This window comes from Cygnus olor, chromosome 2 (genome assembly GCF_009769625.2).
Source record: "Cygnus olor isolate bCygOlo1 chromosome 2, bCygOlo1.pri.v2, whole genome shotgun sequence".
Classification (NCBI taxonomy): domain Eukaryota; kingdom Metazoa; phylum Chordata; class Aves; order Anseriformes; family Anatidae; genus Cygnus; species Cygnus olor.
In genome coordinates this window covers 121,952-145,697 of record NC_049170.1, presented here as the reverse complement: position 1 = coordinate 145,697, position 23,746 = coordinate 121,952, and the positions used below count along the sequence as shown (strand labels likewise).

At 41.4% G+C, this 23,746-nt stretch overlaps 1 protein-coding gene across 12 annotated transcripts in view; it reads left to right on the top strand.

Moving 5' to 3' along the window:
* The window catches only part of SMARCD3 (SWI/SNF related, matrix associated, actin dependent regulator of chromatin, subfamily d, member 3), a 111,043-nt gene that overhangs the window by 42,859 nt on the left and 44,438 nt on the right, over positions 1-23,746 (top strand). For 10 of the 12 annotated variants that reach the window (XM_040549874.1, XM_040549865.1, XM_040549870.1 and 7 more), the window contains 2 exons: positions 6,494-6,711; positions 9,799-9,841. In XM_040549874.1, the coding sequence (XP_040405808.1) occupies positions 6,503-6,711; positions 9,799-9,841 (252 nt within the window). In that variant the 5' untranslated portion in view covers positions 6,494-6,502. Of the gene's footprint in view, positions 1-440; positions 1,226-6,493; positions 6,712-9,798; positions 9,842-23,746 lie in introns of those variants that run through there. The other 2 variants (XM_040549873.1, XM_040549878.1) reach the window with 2 other exon arrangements.

The window sequence follows — 23,746 nt, the reverse complement described above, 5'->3', positions numbered from 1 at the left end:
GAGCAGACCTGATGAAAAGGACCTGGGGGTGCTGGTTGACAAGAAGCTCTACACGGGCTGGCAATGTGCACTTGCAGTCCAAGAAGACAACAGTATCCTGGGCTGCATTAACAGAGGGGTGGCCAGCAGGGCAAGGGAGGTGATTGTCCCCCTCTGCTCTGCTCTCATGAGACCCCCACCAGGATCCCTGCGTTCAGCTCTGGGGCCCCCAGCACAGGAAAGACACGGAAGTATTAAAACAAGTCCAGAGGAAGTCCACAAAGATGATCAAGGGGCTGGAGCACCTCTCCTATAAAGACAGGCTGAGAGAGTTGGGGTTGTTCAGCCTGGAGAAGAGAAGGCTGCGGGGAGACCTTGTAGTGGCCTTCCAGTATCTGAGGTGGACCTGCAGGAAAGCTGGGGAGGGAGGGACTCTTTGTCAGGGAGTGTACTGATAGGACCAGGAGTAATGGCTTTAAACTAAAAGAGGGTAGTTTAGATTGGATATTAGGAATAAATTCTTCACGCTGAGAGCAGTGAGGCACTGCAGGAAGTTGCCCTGAGGAGCTGTGGGTGCCCCATCCCTGGCAGTGCCCAAGGCCAGACTGGATGGGGCTGGCGGCAGCCTGGGCTGGTGGGAGGTGTCTGTGCATGGCAGTGGGGTTGGAACTAGATTGGCTTTGAGGTCCATTTCAGTTCAAACCATTCTGTGATTCTATGATAACCTGATCAGTCTTTTCTTGGTTCTAGCCATGATGTAGCAGAGCTGTGATCTCTCTCCCTTCCCAAGACCCTCCCAAACTCGTTTACAGAATGAAGAGGCATATTCTCCTAGTTGTTCTTCCCACAAAATCCACTCCATATCACATTAGATCACTGTAGTGGGTGTGATCAGATCTACTAAAACCAGCAAGCTGATGGAACTCAAAGCTAGTATATTGGCTTTGTCAGTTTCAGTTCCAAAGGCTGGTTTTGTTTAGTTCTAACTGTGTACATTGAGGTGCTTAGTTTGGGGTTTGGTATCTACTTGTTCAGAGTTCTGGATGGACATGCCTGAAATAGAAAGGTGGTCGCTGACCTTTGTCTCAAGTTACAATTCACAGTTTTGTAAATGTAGTGTTTTCCAAGTTAAAGATTTTTGGATTGTTATGAACATTTTTCAAAATGGGTGGAACTTGGAAGTCACAGCTGTGGAACACTTGGACCCTGATTCTAGGATATGGGTGCTTTGGGGAAATGGAGGAAGGTAAATATAGTAGATGAGCAGTAAGAATGGAAATACTGATATTTCTGCTAACTAAGTCTTTAAAAGATTTAGAGACATTTAAAAACAGGAAGCCATATGAGGTCATACCTGCAGTTATTAGAGGAGAGAAGAGAAGATGTCTACAAGTTCGTTTCTTGTACTTAAAAGAATCTATTTCACTATTGGGAAACCATTTGTGCAGTCAGGAGCCTGTTGCCACCAGGCAATATTAGCTTGGCTAAATTTCTTAATGGTTCCGTATACTTCTTGTGACCTGTTCTTTAAGACAGCATCTGACATACCTCTTGCTTATGTTTATACCTTACAGAAATTAGCAGATATTGTAATGCTATGTTGTAAACCTTGTCTACCCAAGGTAGCTCAGGTTTTAGTTCCCAAAATATACTGTTTGGATAGTTGGTATTTTTTGTTGTTCTTCTGAAAATGTATCAATTTCTTTATTAACAAGAAGCCCATAGCTGTTCACTGCTTGCCATCAGAATCATGCTACGTGCTGCCAAGATGGATAGAGCTTTGCCTTTTAGAACGGGAAGTGTGTAGGTACAGCTCAATGCTGCATTGCAACAACTCCAAACTCTCTGTTCAGTCCATTTCTAAGCCTCCTGTAGGTATCTTTGCTTTTCCTAATACTTTATTTTCTTTGTACCTGTCAGTTCTCCAGGTTATCGTCCTCTACCTGGTATGTTGAGGCAGGAGCCCTCTTTTTATCTGCTTCAGCATTTTGGCTGCTGTGATGTTGATGTCTCTTGAAAAACGTCTGCAGTGGAAATATATAGAAGGACACCTCTCCACTGCTGTTTCACTTCTTCCATCAGAAATGACAAGTTTGCTTGAAGAATGACGAAGAAAAAGCGGGGAAAGGCAATCCCCTAATGTAACAGGATGTTTAGGAGGGGAAGAAAGTAGAAAAGCCAAATGTGTGGCTTAAGCAGCTGTGCAGTAGAAGGTAGTGAAAGAGATTTAGCAGCAGTTGTTGGGGAGGTGGTGTTCTTTTTGCAATGACAGTGTGCTCAGCTTTGGAAAGATGTAGCCTAGGCCAATGATGGACTGTTTAAAGATGCAGAATCAGTGAGGAATGCAGGCAATCGGCAGAATTCTTAGGGACCAGTATGCATGCATTAAATATTGGTTGTTTACCTTTTTCTGTGTGCTGTACTGTTTGGCCTTGTCTAGCTGCTTTGCGAGCAGACGTACTCAACTCATTGCTTCATCTGCTGAGAGCTGTAAGAGTGGTTCCTTCGGCCGGGGACATACTGTGGTCTTCCTCGTTTGTTATGCCCCACAGTGTTTTTGCCCTCTTTCCAGTAATGTTTGAAGTAGTGCAGAGTAACACATATGTATATGGAATCAATAGAGGAAAAAAGGGGGTAGGTCTGTGTGTGTGAACAGAGGTTGAGTAGGAACATCTGAGATAGATGATCTCCTAGGAAAAAGAATGTGTTAGTACTGTTCTGCTCTGCAGCCTTCACCGTGGATGATATTTGTTCAGGACAGCTTCCATTCCTCATAACATGAGGAAGAGGGGAGAGAGAGATCCTAAGCTGTAGCCGGTGGCACTTCACAGATCTCTTTCAAAAGATGTAATTGTACTGTAATACTCTTTAGTGTCGTGGCAAGTTTTTTTTTGTGGTACGATTGTGAAAAATTGTGTTTTTTTCTGCCACTGTCTTCTTTCGCACATGTGCTTGAGAGCAAAATAAACTGTTAGGTAAGATATTACTTGTGTGTTCTCCTTTTACAAAAGTTTAGCTAGGGAAAGCAGTTCTATATCTGTTGGGAATCTGGTGGGCTTATGTCAGTGAGATGGCAGCTGCATAGTGAGTAACATTTTATCTGCATATGATATAGGAGATAAGAGTATGAGAAGTTAAGGGAAAGAGTGAGGCACATAAATGGGTGAGATTGAATATGCTGTCCAAAATGTTGCTGCTCTTGCTAGAGCTGTCTCGTTTTTCTGTTTCATGCTTTCTCTACCTTTCTCTGTTTTAATGCTTAACAAAGGGAACTGAAGAAAGTTCAAAGATCTCAAATTTAGATCAAGACTAGATCTGGCTTGCTGATCTTGTTCTCCAGGCTTTAAGGTGTTCTTTATAGAATCAGAAGAGTGGGTTTGCAGTCTGGTCCTTGTGGCTAGACAGTCTCCAGGGGAGATGAACATGAGATGACTATGTCCAGGATCTTGACTCTTCTGAATGACTGTCAAATGTCCCAGGATGAATGACAGGCAACAGCAGGCCTAATGGTCTGTTCTTTGCTGGAAGAAGGCCACAATTTGTAGATTGACAGACAACAGAAAGATCTTAAATACAGTCTCAAGTGTGAAGCCCATTCTGGGCCATTTGTTTCTGCAGACTCTGCTTGGGTCAGGGAGTGGGAAAGAAGAGAGTTGCTCTGTTCCAGCAGTCTTCATAGCTCAGTGTTTATGGGAGACAATGTTTTCAGCTCTGCACAGAGCCTCAATTTTGCCTGTTTGCTGTCTCTTGCTACTGCTCTGCTCAGTGGCCATACCCACAATCAGTCTCCTACATAAATACTTCCTGAATCCACCTGTTTGGCTGACGTTGCTGGTCTCTCTCCTACCTCAACATTCCCTCTCTGTCCAAACCAGTTATAGCCATTGCTTCTTTACTGATTGTTTCCCTTCTTTCTTTCTTCCTTTTTCTTCGTGCATCCAAGCACAAGGAATATTTAAGACTTGTGATGATCAGGGAGGGCACTGAATTGGAGCTTTGGGGACTACAGAGAACTTGGGTGGGTAATCTGGAGAGGCAGCTAAGCACTGTTGCTTAGGGCTTTCAGCCAGAATAGGTGCTTTGTTACTGTAAAATGTAACAGAGCATAATGTAAGAGCTGCTTTTCTGGCTCAGAGGAAAGGTCCCTCTAGGCCTGCAATGCTATCCCTAACAGCAACCATAACAGATGGCTACAATAGACAGAGAGAAGGGCAGGTGTGTAGAACATCAGTCTTCAAAATTTTTTGATTGTGCACCCTTATCAGTAAAAAATTCTTGAGCATGCACCCTCCATATGTGTGTATTTATTTATAAATTCTATACATGAACTCCCGTACTACTATGCACATTATAAAACAAACAGAAATTAAAAAAAAAAAAAGATACAGATGAGAACTCTGTTTAAAAAAATGTTAATGGTACAAAAAAATCTTTACTTCTTGCACCCCAGTGGATTGTCTTGTGCACCCTCTGGGGTGCACACATTACACTTTAGAGAGCACTAGAACACTTCTCCTATATACTTTCTCAGTCTTTGACTGTTGATAACTCAGAGAAGTTTCTGAGCCAAACCTGTTTTCCATGTCTTTAGCATCCCTTTGAAAAGTAGTTCCACGGGTTCACTACCTGCTGTGTGGCAAAACACCGTTTTGTTTGTCTGTGAGCCTGACTCCTCATGTGTTTCTCTGATGGCCAAGATTTATGTACTAGTAGGGGCAGTGAACAGTCAATCCCCATCTGCCCTCTCCAGGCCACTTGTGATTTTGCAGAGTTCTTGCAAAAGCCACCTTAGATTACCTTCGGTCATCTGTTTCCAGGTGGAAGAGTCATAGTACATTTGATTTTACCTATGTAGGTACTATTCCATATCTTATTTTTTCCATACCATTCTTTGTATTTTTTTCATGTCTAATCTACCATCAGCAGAAAACAGAACTGCACACAGTATTCACTGTGCTGGCAAACCATGAACAATGGTGCAGTGATGTTCTCCGTTCTTTTCCTTGTCATTTCTATTGTTTAATGGCTGATGTTTTTTTATAGAGGTATCTGTTTAAAAATCTTGCTTCTGTTGGGCAACAGTCAGCTCAGAGTACATTGTTTTGTATGTGTTGATTTGGATTGATTTCAAGTAAATCACTTGTCATATGTATTGAAATCCATTTTCATCCTCCTTTTACTTGTGCAGTCAGTCTCCTTAAGTCCTCCTGCAGTTCTTTGAAGCTGGTCTTCATCCTTGCCAGCCTGAATAACTTAACATCATCTACAATTTTTTTGCTTCTTTACTTTTTCCCTTTTTTTCTTTCTTTTTTTTTTTTTTCAGGTTGCTTCTGAGTATGCTGAAAAGCATGGATCCCAGAAAAACTCCTTGTATTGTCAGAAGCATTTACTTTTTCCCCATTTCTATACTTTAACCAACTACTTGTCTATAACGGATGCCATGGCCTTTTGGTTTCCTTGAAAGACTTTTTGGAGGGAGTTTAGAATTTCAAAAGACTTTTATGTATGATCATTCTTTTTCATATGTTGGTTCAAATGCATATAGTGTGTGTGTGTGTGTGTCTGTCTGTATTTTCACAAATATGTAAATATTTATAATAATATAAATAATAATAATATAAATATAATAATATTTATAATTTTGGTAATTCTTAGAATGAAACTAAGTTCTCTCTGTTTTAAGTTAAGTTTTATGAGTGGCAGTTATTTTAATGGTCTTTTACCTTGAGGAATATAAACTAGGATTTACCATTGACTTTGCTATATGTCTAGTACATCATTAAGCTTGTGGTCTCACCTAAAGTGTCTGTTCCAGAGCATGCTGAAGTCAACATAAATGTCAGGACTTTCAAATGCCTAAAGGAGCTGCTGGCAAACTGTCGCTGTCTCTCTCTCTCTCTAGCTTTTTTTTTCTTTTTTTTTTTTTTTAATTATAGAGCCTTGATTGGAAAGATGACCTTTTCTTAAAGAATTCTTGTCACTTCATGAGCTTATGGTGCTCTCCAGTGTAGGTGGAGGCAAGGGCTCTTAATGGAAAATGTTTTAGCATAGTATTTCCATAGTTCAGCTTTGCTTGTTACAACGTCCCTATTGAGCAAAGCAACCTGGTAGTTATTGCAAAATCTGAAGTGCTGTGGATGTGAGCTTGCTTATGGCTTTGTTTAGTGTGTGGACTGCACCAATTTGAACTGTGTGTAGCATGTCATGTCAGCTTCAGTCTGAAGGTAGAGCTATATACTGTAAGCTGGCCTGGGTGTTACTGACCACTGAGTGTTTTCCCTAGCCTAGAATTTCTCATCCCTGTTTCCTGTCTACTTTATCACAGAGTTCCTCTTTACCGTGTCCAGGAAATTCCTATTCAGATCTCTTGCAGTCTGCATTACTGCATAGTGCTTAAAAGGATGGTAAAAATTGGGAACTTGCTGGAGCTAGTGTCTGGTTATGTACAAATGTTGTTGCAGCTGAGGAAGCAGGGACCAAACTGGCTCTTCTTTCTGTTTTTCTTCTTCTCTAGCGACCTGGGATGCCATCAGGAGCTCGAATGCCCCATCAGGGGGCTCCCATGGGTCCCCCAGGTCCCCCATATGTTGGAAGCCCCTCAGTGAGACCTGGGATGCCCCAGACTGTGATGGAAACAACAAGAAAACGCACTGCGCCACAGCAGGTCCAGCAACAACAGGTGCAGCAGCAAGTGCAACAGCAGCAGCAAGCTACTCAGAACCGAACTAGGAGGTGAGTATTCCAGGAAGGAAGCAATGGAAAACAATTTGAGGAAGAAAAACTGATCTCTTTTTAGCAGTAGGTAAGACCGTTAAGATTGAATGAGACAGACCAGAAGGTTTATATAGTGTCAGTTTCTTAAAACTGGAAAAAAAAAAAAAGAAAAAAAAAAAGGTAAATTTTACTCTGTACTTTGTGAATGGTCTCTGAACAAGTTGACCATTACTAATTTCTTGTTTTGCAGTTAAAATGCTTTTACCTTGCAAGTGTATCGGGCTATAAATCTGGCCATTACATTTAGCTTGTAAAGTTAATGAATAATTCTTTTCTAATATATTACAACGATTTTATAATTTGTCTGTTTTTTATAGTTTCTCTGATTTCTGACTGGCTAAGAAAACGGTTTGTAAACAAGAGACACGTGGAAAAGATTTTTGATTGGTGATGTGAACTCTTGTATTATGGTCACTAAGCAGACTGTTCATAACACTTGCAGTTTTCCTAGGCATTGCTACATATAAAGTAGAGAGCTAATCATGGGAAATAATTTCCCAGAATTAGAGGGAGTTCTAAAATGAGCTTTCTTTTTAATTTATGTCCACTTTGTACAGTGCTGAGTGCACTCTCTCTTAAATAGCAGTTCTCCAATTTCTTTTTGCAACTTATTAGACCTTATCAGACAGGAGTTCCCAAGTGTGAGCCAGTTCCCAATAAACAGGTAGGGTGCAGTCATCTGGGCTGTCTGCCTTTTGCAAAATCATTATAGGTATATATAGATTCAGACATTGTTCTGGTGGTGTCATCATATCTGGTTGTAGGTAAATGTGACTTCCTATGCTCAGTGCTTCAGGAGCCCTGCTCTGTCAGGGGTATATGCCTTGGGTCAGCAAGCCAGCCTTGGGAATGTTTGTATCTGGGATGCATCTGGAAAGGACTCCAATCCTGAGAGTATTAATATATTAAGATTGAATAAGATTAAATACAGAAGGAATGTGTGTGGGTGCAGCATGTGAGCACAAGAGATACATGTACGTCATGGAGGCCTTGCCCAGTACTAGCCAAAATGCACATTCCACAGCACTTCCCAGGAGATTCTTCAGGAAACTGCACAAAATAATGCCTAGCCTTTAAATATACAACTTGAAAAATTGCCACAACTGGATAATTGGATTAAACTTCAGTCACCAGTTTGCAGGGATCATTAAAGAAGAATAGTTTGTTACCTAAAAGTTGATGTCAGAAGCCACAGAAGGAAGCAGTTCCCCCTCCCAGTTCTTAATTTTAACACAGCACTAATCACTACTGTAGTGAGTCCAGCTTACACCAGTGCTTGTTAGGTACTCAGAAAAGTTTCTCTGTTTCTTCTGCCATGCCTTTCCTCCAGATAATGTTTTCAGTGTTTTCCCCTTGTTCATTTCTACCTCCCTGTCATTTCCCATTGAAACTTTCCTAGTTTTTCAGGCAAACTTTTCTGGCACCTTGGGTCCCAATTCTCGGATTAATTGAGCCCTATATTGTATGGCACAAAAGGGTGCACAAAAGGGATGGTGTAATCTTCCTTTCTTGGCAGGTTTATAAGACTAAAAGCAGGTAAATCTTTCTGTAACAGACTCTGGAGAACTTCTGAGAACCATGTTTTTTGTGGGGTTGCCTTGTTTGTTAATTTCTTTATAACTGAAAGCCTTCGGGGTTGCTGCAGGTGCATATTCCACTTCCTTTGGGAGGATGCAGTTTGCTCATGCATTGCTTCCAGAATCTGAACAGTTCAGTGCAGATTTGATTTTTGTCAGTTGTGAAAGGTCTTGGAGATTTAAACCATGTAACATTCTAGTCCCGTTATTCCTGTACTTTTAAAAAGGGACATAGTTCACCTGTGAAAGTGGGTGCAACTGTGTAAATGAATTTTCTACCCCAAGAGAGGATGTAGTTTGCACCTCCAAGCATAGAGAGTTTCTCAGGGTTGGCTTAGGTGGAGAGGAAGAAGAATCTGTTATTTCAGGCCAGGATTACTCTTAGCAAATGCAGGAAGGGAGTATGCTGCGCTGATGTGTGTGGAAACAGCCTTTATGTGGACATGGCTGATGACAGACTTTCAAGATGAAAACAGTAAGGAAGGGCATCCTTGTGACATGGCAGACTGGCAGCAGGCAGTTGTCTTTCTCCCATTTTTCTGTCACAGATGGAGTGATTCATCTCCTCCTTAAGATAAAGGCCTCACAAATTACAGAGGTGAAGAGTAGGGCCTGAATTCTCTCTTGGCCTTGCTAGAGAAAGCTAGGTGACAGTTTGATGGGAACAAATGCTTTTTAGAATCTGAAGAATTCAAAAGACGATATATTTGGCAGTCTTCCTAACAATACCATTTCTTAGGCTTATATAAATTTGGCTGTATGCATATGAACACAGGAGCGTTTTTAAAAGCATACATACGTAAATGTGCTTGTGTCTGGGTATGGACACATGCATATGCTCTAGAGGAACACATATCTTCCCACATACATGTTCATAAAGATGAACAAGCATGGAGACATAAAGTCACTTACCTTTGTAGATCACTCACTTCAATAAAACAATTGTGTATATGTAGGGAAGGGTGCATATATATTTGTGTTTTCATATGCAAATGAACATCAGCACTCAATTTTGGGCATGAATGAATACATACTCAGATCAGTTTGAACAAGTTCATGTTTTCAGTTTACAGGCACTCACCTCTTACTTGTGTGTGCGCATAGGTATGTCTATGCACACTTCCACACATGTGCAGTGTCTGTCTCCATGCTGTCTGTATCTATAGACGACGTGCACATGCACTTGCATACATTGCCGCCCTGCACCATAGAAGATGCTGTGATCAAAGAACTTGTGCACTTCTTTCCAAGATGCATAACAGACAGCTCTGATTTGTTCTTAGCTAACTACCTCCCCAGGCTGCTGAGAGAAGGGGTCCTAGGTCCTGGGCATGGGTGAGACCCTTTTGCTGATGCATGCACAGCTGTGCACCAGCATGTGGAGATGTCAGGATAATTTAGCAGGTGGCCTCGTTACTCCTAGATCTGTCACCATGGTAACGTGTTTTTTTCTTTAAAAAATGTACAGTGCCAAGAGGAGGAAGATGGCTGACAAAATTCTCCCTCAGAGGGTGAGTCGCTTTCATTTCCTATTCCCTTCACAATCAGTTCAGCATCTCAGTGTAATTAGAGGGATTTTAGAAAATACTTTCACTTTTTGTTTAAAAATCTAATTAAAAAGTAAGTAGGCAGTGGGTGAAAGTCTAGAGAGCAAGGCTGGGGCTAGGGCTGGGGGCTGGGAGTGTGGAGTGCAACCCGGCCTGTGTCATCCTCTTGCATTGGGTTAGCTGTGCCAGCACTGCCACTTGCTGGATGGACAGTGGTGCTGGTCTGTGAGGTACATGACTTGATGATGCTGGGGCCCTCTGGATCTTAAAGATGTTTTTGATCAATTTTTGAGGCTGGCCAAAAATTGGTTCGGAGTGCAGATGTTCCTGCAGGAGATGAACTTGTTCTTAGGTCTCTCTGGCCCAGTAGACCTGACAGGTTCTAATTTTCACGGTTGTGTCTTAGTACGACTGAATCCACATAAACAACAGAGTTCAAGGGGCCTGTGTTGTTCAGACAGATAATAATTCTCTTATCCTTGCAGATACGTCTAGCTTTTAGTGGGTGTCTATGCTTGATCCTCGATGTTTAAATGTTCTACTTCCTTTTCAAACATCAGCATTTCTCTCTGCTGTCCTTCTCTTTCATTATTCCCAGACTTTTCTGTTCCTGTACCCTCTTTAGTACAGTTCCCCTAAAACATACATGCTCCCAAAAAGCAAGGTTCTTTAGTCTTCTAAACACACACACTCATTGCACTGTAGTCCCAGTTTCTTTGGCTTCTGGTGCTCTTTCTGGGCTCAGAATTCCTTTCATAGGTATGTGGATCTCCACTTCCTCTTCAAATCTACCTTTCAACTACTAGCGTAAACCCAAACTTGATGACAACCTTCAGATTCTCTTCTGTGACATTCCAAAGGTACCTAGTTACAACCAACTGAAGGTGAGCCCACTTTGGTACTCCTGATATCAAATTATCACTTCTCGTGTTGTAACTCCTGCTACCCTCTGAAAGCAGTCTTTAGTAGGTTACCCATTAGTTTTTTCATGCTGCTGTCTTGAAAGAACTAAGCTACCATGAAATTCAGACCTTTGAACTACTTGCAGTCTCCATGCTGTTTGTGTTGAAAGTTTCATTCCTGCTTTGCTTGGAGTCTGTACTTTCTTAGACAAGAAATGTAGCTGTCATTCTGTCTCACAAATTGTTTTCAGAGACAATTATATATCCTGTATGGTGAAACTATCATTTTAAACATGTCCATTTGAAGGCTTTTTCTTTTTTTTTTTTTTTTTTTTCTGTCCTGGTGCTTCTGTAAGATGAAAAGGTCTCAGAACAGAGGTAACCAAAATTCTTTGGCAACGGAAGTCTTACGCCTCTTTATCAAATCCATGATAATTTTTAATAGGTAGAGCATACCTTCAGATATGTCAAAAAGCTACACACAGATACTAGCACCTTTCAGAACCATGCTGTTACCAAGTCTTTCTGCCTTTCAGTATCTTTGTTGCTGTCAGCCAATAATTTTAACTGATGCAATGATTAGACAACACAAATTGCTAGAGTCCTGTCTGCAATAGAGTTTTATGAGTGCAGTTGAAGTGATGGTATCAATGATATGATTTTGTGTCTGAATTAAGGTACTCCATTAGGCTGCAGTCTGTGTATCAGAACCTCCTAACTTTCACTATTCATGAGATGGGGAAGTGCTGTGTACATTAGTGTCCTGTCAAGTGGAAGATTTGCACTGGTGGGAATGGAAAGCAAGCAAAACACAGGGTAAAACTTCCAGCTTTCCAGAGCTAGTTCTAGAGTATTTTCCAGCCAATGGGCATCTGTTTCCACAAGCTTTTTGCAGTCTCCTGCTTGTGTTTTCTGGTAACCGTGATGGAAAGAGGTGTTGATATTAAACACATTTTACTCTTGAGAACCAGCTTACGTAATAGAAAATGGAAAATGAGGTGAGTTCTCAGTGTTGGTTGCTGTCCTAGTCAGGAAATTGCATGGTTACCCTGCTAGTGGACTTCCAGACTCTGATCAAGCTTGTGCTTCACATTGCAGCATGTTTCTAGCTGGGTAGGGTTGCACATATGCTACAGTTTAGCTATTTGACAAGGATTTAGTTTTGCATAGATATAATTGTACAAGAACAGTTCAGCCTAGCAAACTATTACGTATAGGAAGATAGGATTATCCAACCGCAGGGGACCTCCTGGCACATCCAGTTTGATTCACCCTGCCATAGAAGCCATGTCACACAATTGCTGCCTCAAGACTAGTTAGCTTCCTTACCTCTGAAATATTTTAGATTTGGCAGCTCCCACGCTTTTTTTGGTTAGGCTCAGCAAAGCAAGTGGTTTCAGTTTTCCAAGTAAGAGTGCCTCCCTATGATTCTAATCCTCACAGTCCTTCGTTGTATCTATTCCACGCTAATTTCACACCTTTTGAACTTCTTTAATTTTACCTCTCAGGAGACCAGAACTATACATAGTATTCTAGATTACCAGTACCACCGATACTTGAATAACATTAATGCATTTTTGTGTCTACTGGAAAGAGCTAGTGATACCCCATTACGATCAGATTTTCTTTATTACAGCCTTCCTGCATTGATATAGCATACAGTCATTCTATGACTGACTAATACTCATAAGTATTTCTACTTCCTTTTCTTTGCAACTGGTGATTTCCCATATTAGAGCAGGAATTGTTGGTATAGACTATGAGGAACATGATCTTGTGTTTTGTAATGTTATAGTTCATCCCATTTCTATTATACAGTTCTCAGCTTCCTTATACTCTTTGTGCTATCCTCTGCCTTGTATTGACAATACCACCAAATTTGTCATTATTAAGTTTTGTTAACATACTTCTAATCTTGTGTCTTGGTTTCTACCTCAGGCCACATCTGCCTTTAGAGAAACATGACCACACACCATATTGCTCCTCTTCTTTCTCCAGGCCATTCTTCCTCATTACTGCTGGTCAATGTATGTCTTTCTCTTAGTTCTGAGTCATTGCTTGTTTTCCAGGCTCTATGACTGTGATTGACTGTTCTGTTTCTTCAGCTTCCATGCCTACTTTCCAATGCAAGAAGCTCTACTGAAAATTATTCTGACTCCACAGCTATCCATCTCTTTGCTTTCACCCATTAAGTTTGCTGAGTGGAGCGCAACTTTCAAACAGCAAGCCATGTCTCCTTCAGTGGGATGCTTGCCTCTTACTATTGGCTACTCTTTCTCAGTGCTTCCCTCTGAGGACTTCTTGTCTATTTGTGTTGATGGGTTTTCGTACACCCGTCCTTCAATTTTCATCCTCTCTTCTTCACCTTTATAAAGATAATCAGTCAACTCCTGCTGCTGTCCACTGACCACCATATAGGATTCCTCTGCTGAACTCTCATACCATAATAGCTGTCCTGTTGTTGTTTATTCACTGTATGTCTGTTGTCCACCTTTTTCTCCATCTGTGTCAACTAGAAGTGAAGCATATGTGAATCTGCTGCTATTCATTCATAAGGAAAAAATGGTGAGGAATGTGATAATCAGTGGCAGCCTTAGCTTTAGCAACTGTGAAATAATGAAGTTCAAGATCCTGAAGGGAATGAGAAAGAGAACAAGTGAAGTGTAGACCCGGTATTTCAGACAAGCAGAGCTTGCATTATTCAGGGAACCGGTAGGTGTGATCCCATGGGAGGCAACTCTGAAGGGCAAAGTAGCTCAGGAGATCTGGGAGGTCTTTAAGGGCAGCCTCCTTCACGCTCAAGAGCAGTCCATCCTGATATACAAGAAAATGTGTAGATTTATGAGAAGCCCAGGTTGATAAGCAGGGAACTCGGAGTGCAGCACCCGGTATCAAATGGCAGTATACAGAAAGTGGAAGCAGGGACAGGCTAAAGGAGGAATTTAGAAACATTGCCTAGGCAAGTAGGGATTGGTATCAGAAAAGTCAAAGCTCAGCTGTAGTTGAGACTTGCAGGCAGCATCAAGGACAACAAGAAGAGCTTTCACTGGCACATTAGTAATAAAAAGCTGACCAAGGAAAATGTGGGCCTGGTGCTGAGTGGGGTAGGTGATATAGGGATGACAGACACAGATAAGGCTGAGTTACTCAAATCCTTCTTTGTCTCAGCCTGCATTTAAAATGTCTCCCATACCTCTGTGATCAGATAACATGTTCAAAAGTAATGGACAGGGATTGAGCCAGGGATTATATGAGATAACTCAACCCATACAAGCCCATCAACAGGCTGCATCCACAGTGCTAAAGGAACTGTCCAATGTCCTTGCAAGGTTGTTCTCTATCACCTTTGAAGTATTGCGGAAATCAGGACAGGTCCTTGATGACTAGAGAAGGGCAGTTTTTGCACCCATCTTCACAGAAGATTGAAAGAACAGCCCAGGGAACTGCTGGCTAATCACTCTCACCTTGGTCCCTGGGAAAATTGTTGAGCAGGTCCTCTTTGAAACACATTTTTGGGCATGTGAAGGAGAAGGTGCTAACTGGGAGCAGTGAGCATGGATTTAGCAAGGGTAAATCATGCTTGACCAACCTGATTGCATCTTCTGTTAAAATGACTGAATCTGTGAGCAAGAGATAGTAATGGATATCATTTACCTTGTCTTTTGAAAAGTTTTCAACATTGTCTGCAACAATATTCATATGTCCAAGTTGTTACATTTTGATCTAGATGGGTGGACAACCAGACAGGTAAAAATATGGCTGGATGATTGGACTTAGAGGGTAGTGGCTAATGGGTCACACTACCAGGAAGACAGTGACAAGCTGAGTACTGCAGTGATACATCCTGACAGCTGTTCTGTTTAGCATCTTTATCAATGACCTGGAGGAGGCAGTTGATATGCTTGCTCAGAGTATTTGCAGATGACAAGGGGGGGCGGGGGGGGCAGCAGTTGATACCCTTGAAGGCAGGCTGCTATCCACAGGAAGCTGGACAGGCTGGAGGAATGGGCCGACAGGAACATCATGAAATTTCACAAGGTCAAACATAAAGTTCTGCCCTGAGAAAGGAATAAGCTTTTGCTGGGACTGCCAGTCAGGGGAGCATCTCTGCAGGAAAGGCCCTAGAGGCCCTGGTGGACAGTGAGCTGAGCATAAACGAGCAGTGTGCCCTGGCAGCTAAGACAACTAATGACATTCTGGGCTGTATGAGCAAGAGCACAGGCAAGAGACTGAGAGATATGATTACCCCTCACAGCTAGAATACCATTTCTGTTTTTTGGAACCCTAATTTGAGAAAGACATTGGCAAACTGGAGTGAGTTCAGCTGAGCGTCTTCACAAGGGTCAGAAGGCTGGAACAACACGTGCTTTCAGGAGAGGCAGGGAGAACTGGGCTTGTTCAGCCTGGAGAAAGGGTGGCTCTGAGCTAAAGCTCAGCAGGAATTGAACCTAGCAAGATATGTTTCAGGCAGGAAGAAAGCCTTCTGCAAGTGAGTCAGCAGGAGAAGGAAGACTAAGGAAGACCTGGGTCTGCTGCTCAAGTCAAAAGCTATGGAAAAGGGCGAGGTGCTCAGTGCTGTTTTTGCCTCCATTTCTGCTGGCAGGTTGTGCCCTCAGGCCTCCCTGGCCCCTGAGCCTGGGACAGAGCTGGGGGACCAGGGCTATTGGGAGAGACCTTGACAAGTTGCAGAAAGAGGATGGCAGTTCAACATCATGAAGTTCAACACAGGCAAATACAAAGTTCTGCTCCTGGGCTAGAATAACCCCATGCACTGGTACAGGTGGGCGTCAATTGAGTAGAAAACAACTTTGCAGGAGAGGACCTGGGGGTCCTCATGGACGGTAAGTGGAGAATGAGTCTGTGAGGTAACCTGGCTGGGATAAAGGCTGACCACAAAATGGGCAGTATTAGCCTGAGTGATGCCATCAAGCCAAGGAAAGAGACTATGCCAAACTTGGAAAACTGCGTCTGGACTTCTGCACACAGGACCAGAAAGACTTGTGATGTACTGGAGTGAGCCCCGTAGCAGGCCACGAGGATGACTGGGGCTGGAGCACATGCCTGCCAAGAGAAGCTGCAAGAGCTGGGTTTGTCCAGCCTTGAGAAGAGGCAGGGAAGAGGAGAGCCTATTGCTGAGTGCAACTGCCTTATGGGAAGGTGCAGAGAAGACGGAGCAAGGCTCTTCTTGGAGGTGCACAGCAACAGGATGAAAGGCAACAGATACACCTTGCAACATGGGAAACTGACTCAGTGTAAGGAACCATGATGATACTAAAACACTGGAACAGGTTGCCAAAAGATTCCGTGGCATGTCCAGCCTTGGAGGTATTCGGAACCGACTAGACGTTTTCCTGAACAATGTCACTTGAACCTTTCTTTTTTGAGAAACAGTTGCTCTGCATGACCTCCAGAGGTTCGGCTGATCCAAATTATTTTGTGATTACTGAGGTTTGAACAATTATCAATCCAAATCATGTTTTTGCTTGATATTCAGTGAATCCTTTGTGTTTGAGGACTGTTCATAAACGCATGTCATGAAGTTCAGCTCAGTACCTTTGCTTTTGTAGTTTCAAAACGAATTGCTCCCAGCATGTGGATGAGTGGTGTTTGTCTTCTGTTGGAAGCAGGTACGGTGGTTGCTTTTGATATGATCTGACCAGCAAAGGACTGCCTTGTTATTAAACACCTGTGGAGATCAAGGCAGGCTTAGTTGCAGCTAGGCATGTTTTAGCCAGAAGTACTCCTATCAGGGCTCTACTTAGGAACCAAAATTTTTCAGTATCATACAAAGTTAAGATCACGGCTGAGGTGGTTATACTCTGTCATCAGGAAAGATTTTATACATACATCTGATGTTGGAAGTCAGTAAGGCTGACAGGGATACATCACTAGGGTTTCCTAGTGTCCACACTTCACCTAGGGATACTAATCAAAACCCAAACAACTATGTTCATAAAAGAGTCAATGCTGAAAATGCATTTGTGAGATCTTTTGTTTCCTGATGACAGAAATCACAGAAATTAATAATGTTTTTGTTTTGTTTTGTTTTTTTCAAAAGGGAGGGATCAAGATCTAACCTGTTTGCAGTAGGAGAATAGAGAATACTGGAGACGTATGTTTTTTAGTGACTGTGAATGTGGGAGGTGGCTTGCTTCTTTGCAGATACAGGAAATCCCAAACATGTTTCTCCTTATGTCTCTGATATTACACGTCAATAGTAATGACCAGTACAACTCACAAAAACCTCTACCTCTGTCTTGAGCTCAGGATTTCCATCACTAATGCTGATTGTTTTCCTGTCATTTCCTATCAGTATTCTCTCACGGTGTTTGGTATAAAGCCAAACTTTACATATGAGTAGTGTTCCTTATGGTCTATAAGTTTGGATATGAACACCTAATAGTTGTATTAAGAAATCTGTTCAATTTTACTAGAGGGTGGCAAACATTCTTATGGAAGACTTTAAAAAGAAAGCACATATTTGATCTTCTGGGAGAAGAAAAGCTTAATTTATTTTTTCATATCATACAACTAGACAAATAATCTGAAGCCTGATCCTACCTTGAGAACTTACTACTAGTTTGTTTTGGTTTTGTTGACCTACTAGAAGGCAGGCCTGAGGATTTACCTGTAATTGAGAGCTTATGTATGACAAATCACTAGTGATTAAATATTCTTTGCAGTGGCTGGCCAATTGTTTCAGCATCTGGCTGCACTCACTCTGAAGAATTTTCACTTTATTTCTAATCTGAATTTAAAAAATTTCAAGTTCTGTTTCCTTGGATGTTCTCAAAGTGTTGTCACTTTGATAGTCAAAGAAACTTTTTTTCTTTTCTTGTAGATAGATATATACTCATAAGCAAAGCTAAATGAATTGGCTTCATGGGACCTCCTATTATTGAGCATGCTTTCCTGTCTGTTAAACATCTCAATAACTTTTCTCAAAATTTTCTTCAATTTGTTAGTGGATTTCTTAATTTGTGCCTCTGGCGTTCTTGTAGTGATTATGTTATTACCAATGATGGTACTAATTGTAAAATATTTAGCTGTTCTCGATGTTTTCCTGCTCATGTATTTAAGAAATGCACAGGCCTGTTGAGCTACAATGGTGTTCTGGACTATTGTGTCCCCATGTCTTACATTCTTTGCTTCTAATATTTTGACTGTTCAAATACATTTAATAATTTGTGTTGTCTTCTCCCAGATCACCATGGTATAGATCCATAGTGCTCTGTTCTCTATTTCCAATGTTGCCATTGAGTTTCACTTGTAGATTCTGTTCATTACATTAAGTTATAAAAGCCCCAGAACCATTCCTCTTCTTTATATCTGTCATTTTGTTTGTCTGCTTATTGCTGCTCATCATGCAGATGACTTGATTAATTTACCCACAGTGAGTTTTGGTCACTTCCATCAGAAGCCATGGTCTCATTAGCATCCCCCAGTATAGATAAATAACTGCTTGCTTTATTGTGCATTTCATTGTATTTGTTCAGTACTGCAACTCTTCTGCAGCCCAGTCAGCAAACTCAGAAACAGTCTTTTCTGCAAGTGTGTTGCAGTCTTTTCAGGTCAGTATTAACGTAAAACGTTAATGCATTTGCATCTCTCTTTTATGCTTTCCTGAATCATTTAAATAAAAATACCAAGTCAAATATGTTGAAAGACTTAAGCTTTCATATATCATTTGGCCACGATGAAAACTGAATCATTGTCCTACTGCTTTTTTTTTTTTTTTTTTCTTATTTCTTCAGGGAACCCATGGCCATTAATTGTTTTTTATCTTTGTCTCACTGAACTCCTTAAAATGTTGTTGTGAAGGACCGTATCTCTAAGCAACACTTGTAAGCCTAAAATACCTTTTTTTTTTCCTTTATTCATTTTGATATCTTCAAGGAATGGGTGGGACAAAATTTTCTTGCAAAGTGACACAGCTCAATCTGTTGATACTTAGAAGAATAAATTTGAAATTCATATGGTGCTTTCAAGTACTCCTCCAGCCACAGCAGTAATGAGCTTGGAATGGACATATTAGATCAGTCTTGACATAATGTGTATCTTTTTCTCTAGCCTGGCAGACTAGAGCGGAGTTGTTTCTTTGTTGTGCTTGAGAAAGTTTAGCCTAGATTTAGATGCCTGTGACTCTTTATTTCGTAACTGGGAAATGTTCATGATGTTCTGCTCAAAATATTGTAGGCGAATTAGAGTAAATCTCTTTAAACCTTACATGTATGTTTTAGCTGCGCATAACAGGCATATCTGTCCTGATTCCATGGTTCTTCTTTACTTTAAATCAAAATACAATTCATCTTTTTGGTTTTATTCCTATAATTCTGTGATTATAAACAGCTAAATACTTTTTCTTGTCAAATTCTTTTTCTTTAGCTAATGTTTTGTTTTCTATTTTTGATAATGAGATAGCCAGTCTAAAGGTAATATTCTAAATAAAATTACAAATGCATTGTGCCCCAATATGATTGCATATTAGGATGATGATGATTATGATGGAGTTGGGGGGTAAGTAAGGAACAGAAATAAGAGTTAAGGAAATGGCAAAGCAAAAGCAGAGGAAAAAGTTTTTCGAATTAGAACGCTATTTTTTGAGAGTTGGGAAGTGTAGACTGGGGATTCCACCTCTGTGCTAAGGATTGCTGGATTAGATTACACTCTGCTGCACTTTCATTACGGGGCAGCCTCACCTCTGCTTTGTCTGACTATACTGTCTTGAAAGACGATACTACGTGTTACCCCTGCTTCCCAGTAGTCTAATCCAGAATCTCAACACTTTGATGCTTAGAAACTTTTCAGATTTAAAATCTTAATTAATCAATGTTCAGCTTAAATTCACTTCTTCTTGGAATAGCACATCTTTAGCTTAAAATCATTTTTGTTTCTGAGATCAAAGAAAACTTTTAATTCTTTTGAAACTTGAAATCAGAATTGCCATGTGACTCACATTCTCCTGGCTTGCCAAATAGTAGTTTACAGCATGGGTAGAAGGTATATATATATATAGCCTGCATCTGCAGTATAAAACACACAAGCATGCAACTCAACACTTCTTCTCCAAGCCTTGGAAGCCCCGAGAAAATAATTTTTTTCATTATTTATTGAGTAGGAAAGGCAGCCAGTGAAAGTCATAACTTTCTGGGAAAGTTTTTATGACACTAATGTGTTTTACAGTGCAATGGGGACTTTGTGCCGAGGATCACTGGTGAGATTTCACTCTGGTGATCTGCATCTTAGAATGAACCAAGAATATGGTTCTTGGGAAGGGGTGGGGATGGGTTGACAGAAAATTTTGTGTCTGTGTGTCTGTCTGTGTCTGTGTGTTGGTGTCTGTGACCATCTATCCATAGGGGTGGAGGAGGGGAAGTCTGCCATAACACTGGTGAGAGGAAGTGTGTGTGTACCCTAAAAGAAGTGCTTGAAGCTATGACTTTTTAGATTTCATTCCTCAGTTTGTCACAGTGGTTCTGGTTTTGTTTTGAAGAACATGCTCTCACAGTTCACACTATCAAATTCTTTCTCTCTATTACATTCCTTGTTTATATTACATTACAGTTATTTTCCTAAATTGGCAGCGCATCCAAAGTCTGTTATCAGCATATTCCATTAGCTCACTTTTGGGGGTTTTCCTTCTTTTTCTTTGCAAGGTTGGTACTAAGTTGGCCCCATGATCAGTCTTTATTGAACTCCAGTGACAGCTGTAGGCTGATACTTCTCAGCTCAGTTCCTCATCCTGGCCTCTTTAGAGAGGTACTATGTACTGTGTAACTCTTGTACTAAACACCCTATCCTCTTCATCCACAGTTCCATGCACAGTGATTCATAAGGTGCCTTACTCAATTCCTTATAAAGTCATTGAAAGTCATTTTCACCCCTCTATGATGAATTATCTTGGCTTGTTCCTGTATTCTCACAGTTTTTCTAAAGCCTTTTTAAAATTGACACTCCAGTCCATATTATTCCTATCTTGATTTAGAAAGATTTTAAGGCCACCAAAACACAGTTTTTAATTAAGTCCCACTTTATTCAACCAGAGGTGTAACTGCCCTTTCCAGTACACTCATGAACTTAAGCGTTTGCTTTGCCTGCCCACAAAGACTTCTTAATCATTTCTGAACTTTTACTTTCAAGAGCTGTTTGTCTATACTGGGATCCTGATTTATTTGCTCATAGATAAAACATAGGACTAGAAGGATCTCTTGGTGATGAACAGAGTACTACTACTACAATGAATCAAATTGTGTAAACTTTGTCATAACCAGCAAGGCTCTATCTTAAACATGAATTCAAGGTACTGTGGGCAAGAACCTGCTGGAGGGCTGTTCAAGAAAATCATGTTTCTGATCAAAACCTTCCTCAGAATTCCAGCATGGGGTTATTGACAAATCTCTTGATACAAGAAAAAATGAGCAGATTGGATCACATAAATTCTATCCATCAAAAATGGTTTGTACAGATTCATAGCTACATCTAGCTGTATAAAAAGATAAATTGCTTCAGTAAACGAACTTTATTGAGAGTCCTTATTGCTGTATGGATCCTCTATTCTCATTTACTTTCTGTCATTGTTAATGTCCTCCATGTTTTTTGATTCAGTGATATACATAAATACATTAATGGTAGTTTATCTTTTTCCAATGATTCCTTCAGAACTCTCCTGAGGAACTGTAAGCCTTGTATGCATATGTACTATACGTATTACCTGTGCATTTTACTTGAAATTAAATGTTTTATATATAACATGCATTCACAGTTGTGTAGTATGAAGTAAAAATTAACTGTAATTTAGTCTCTGTTACATACAGAAAAATGTAAGCTGAGAGTGACCAGTGGAGGTCATGCAGACTAGTCCTTAAAGACAAAAAAGATTCACTGAATATCAAGCAAAAACATGATTTGGATTGATAATTGTTCAAACCTCAGTAATCACAAAATAATTTGGATCAGCCGAACCTCTGGAGGTCATGCAGAGCAACTGTTTCTCAAAAAAGAAAGGTTCAAGTGACATTGTTCAGGAAAACGTCTAGTCGGTTCCGAATACCTCCAAGGCTGGACATGCCACGGAATCTTTTGGCAACCTGTTCCAGTGTTTTAGTATCATCATGGTTCCTTACACTGAGTCAGTTTCCCATGTTGCAAGGTGTATCTGTTGCCTTTCATCCTGTTGCTGTGCACCTCCAAGAAGAGCCTTGCTCCGTCTTCTCTGCACCTTCCCATAAGGCAGTTGCACTCAGCAATAGGCTCTCCTCTTCCCTGCCTCTTCTCAAGGCTGGACAAACCCAGCTCTTGCAGCTTCTCTTGGCAGGCATGTGCTCCAGCCCCAGTCATCCTCGTGGCCTGCTACGGGGCTCACTCCAGTACATCACAAGTCTTTCTGGTCCTGTGTGCAGAAGTCCAGACGCAGTTTTCCAAGTTTGGCATAGTCTCTTTCCTTGGCTTGATGGCATCACTCAGGCTAATACTGCCCATTTTGTGGTCAGCCTTTATCCCAGCCAGGTTACCTCACAGACTCATTCTCCACTTACCGTCCATGAGGACCCCCAGGTCCTCTCCTGCAAAGTTGTTTTCTACTCAATTGACGCCCACCTGTACCAGTGCATGGGGTTATTCTAGCCCAGGAGCAGAACTTTGTATTTGCCTGTGTTGAACTTCATGATGTTGAACTGCCATCCTCTTTCTGCAACTTGTCAAGGTCTCTCCCAATAGCCCTGGTCCCCCAGCTCTGTCCCAGGCTCAGGGGCCAGGGAGGCCTGAGGGCACAACCTGCCAGCAGAAATGGAGGCAAAAACAGCACTGAGCACCTCGCCCTTTTCCATAGCTTTTGACTTGAGCAGCAGACCCAGGTCTTCCTTAGTCTTCCTTCTCCTGCTGACTCACTTGCAGAAGGCTTTCTTCCTGCCTGAAACATATCTTGCTGGGTTCAATTCCAGCTGAGCTTTGGCTTTCCTAATTTTCCTGTTTCTATGCTTGGGCACTGCCATTCTGTTTCTGCTGGGTAGGATATCCTTACTCCCACCTCCATGCACGCCTTTTTTGCACTTGAGGCCAGTCAGGAATCCAGTGCTTAATTCTCCTGGCCTTCTGCCAGGCCTGCTGAACTCTATGTGCATTGGTCTGGATCATTCCCCTTTGCTTTGAAAATGTTGTCGTTGAAGTTCAGTTGACTTCCCTAAGCCCCTATGTCCTTCGGGGATCCCTATCATCTTGTGGAATCTTTCCGGGCAGATACCTTAACATGTTAAAACCTGCCCTCCTGAAGTCCTAATCTTGCTTCCTTCTCAAAGGATCCCAAACTCCACTATCTCATTTTTACTGTAGCCAGGGCTGTCCTTAATCTTCACATCCACAAACAGTTCTTCCTTCCTTGCTTGTAACAGGTTCAGCAGTCAGCTTGCTTATAACCTCTGTCAATAAATTGTTATCAATCCAATTCAGGAATCTCCTATAGTGTTCATGCCCAGTGCTATCACTAAGTGGATCTCAAGGTGGTTAGTCCCGCATGAGCATGAGGGCCTATAACAATGGGACTTCCTCCAGATGTCTAAAATGCTTTGTCTCCTCCTTGATCAGGTGGTTTGTAGGAGATGCATTCCACAGTATCAGCTGTTTCAATGCAACTCTTAGCATTCAGATGAAGTCTTTGCGTAGTGTGCAACTGGTTGTCATTGCCTTCCAAGACATCATATTCTGCCAGTCGTAGAAGCTATCCCATGATGTTTCTCATATCCAAGAGACTGTAGCATTGCAGTTGTTCACTGATTCCAGTTCCATCTGTTTGTTTGTTTCACAAGCTGTGTGATTTTGTTTGCAGGTAAATGTGGTGGGGCTCCACACTGAGCCGCTTTTACAAGGAAGGTGTGAGAGCCCTTCCCCATCATGATGTTCACTGCTCCGTATCCTCACTGCCCCCATTCTTGTACTTTTTGCATTCTTTGGTCACCATCAGTAAAAAAAAAAA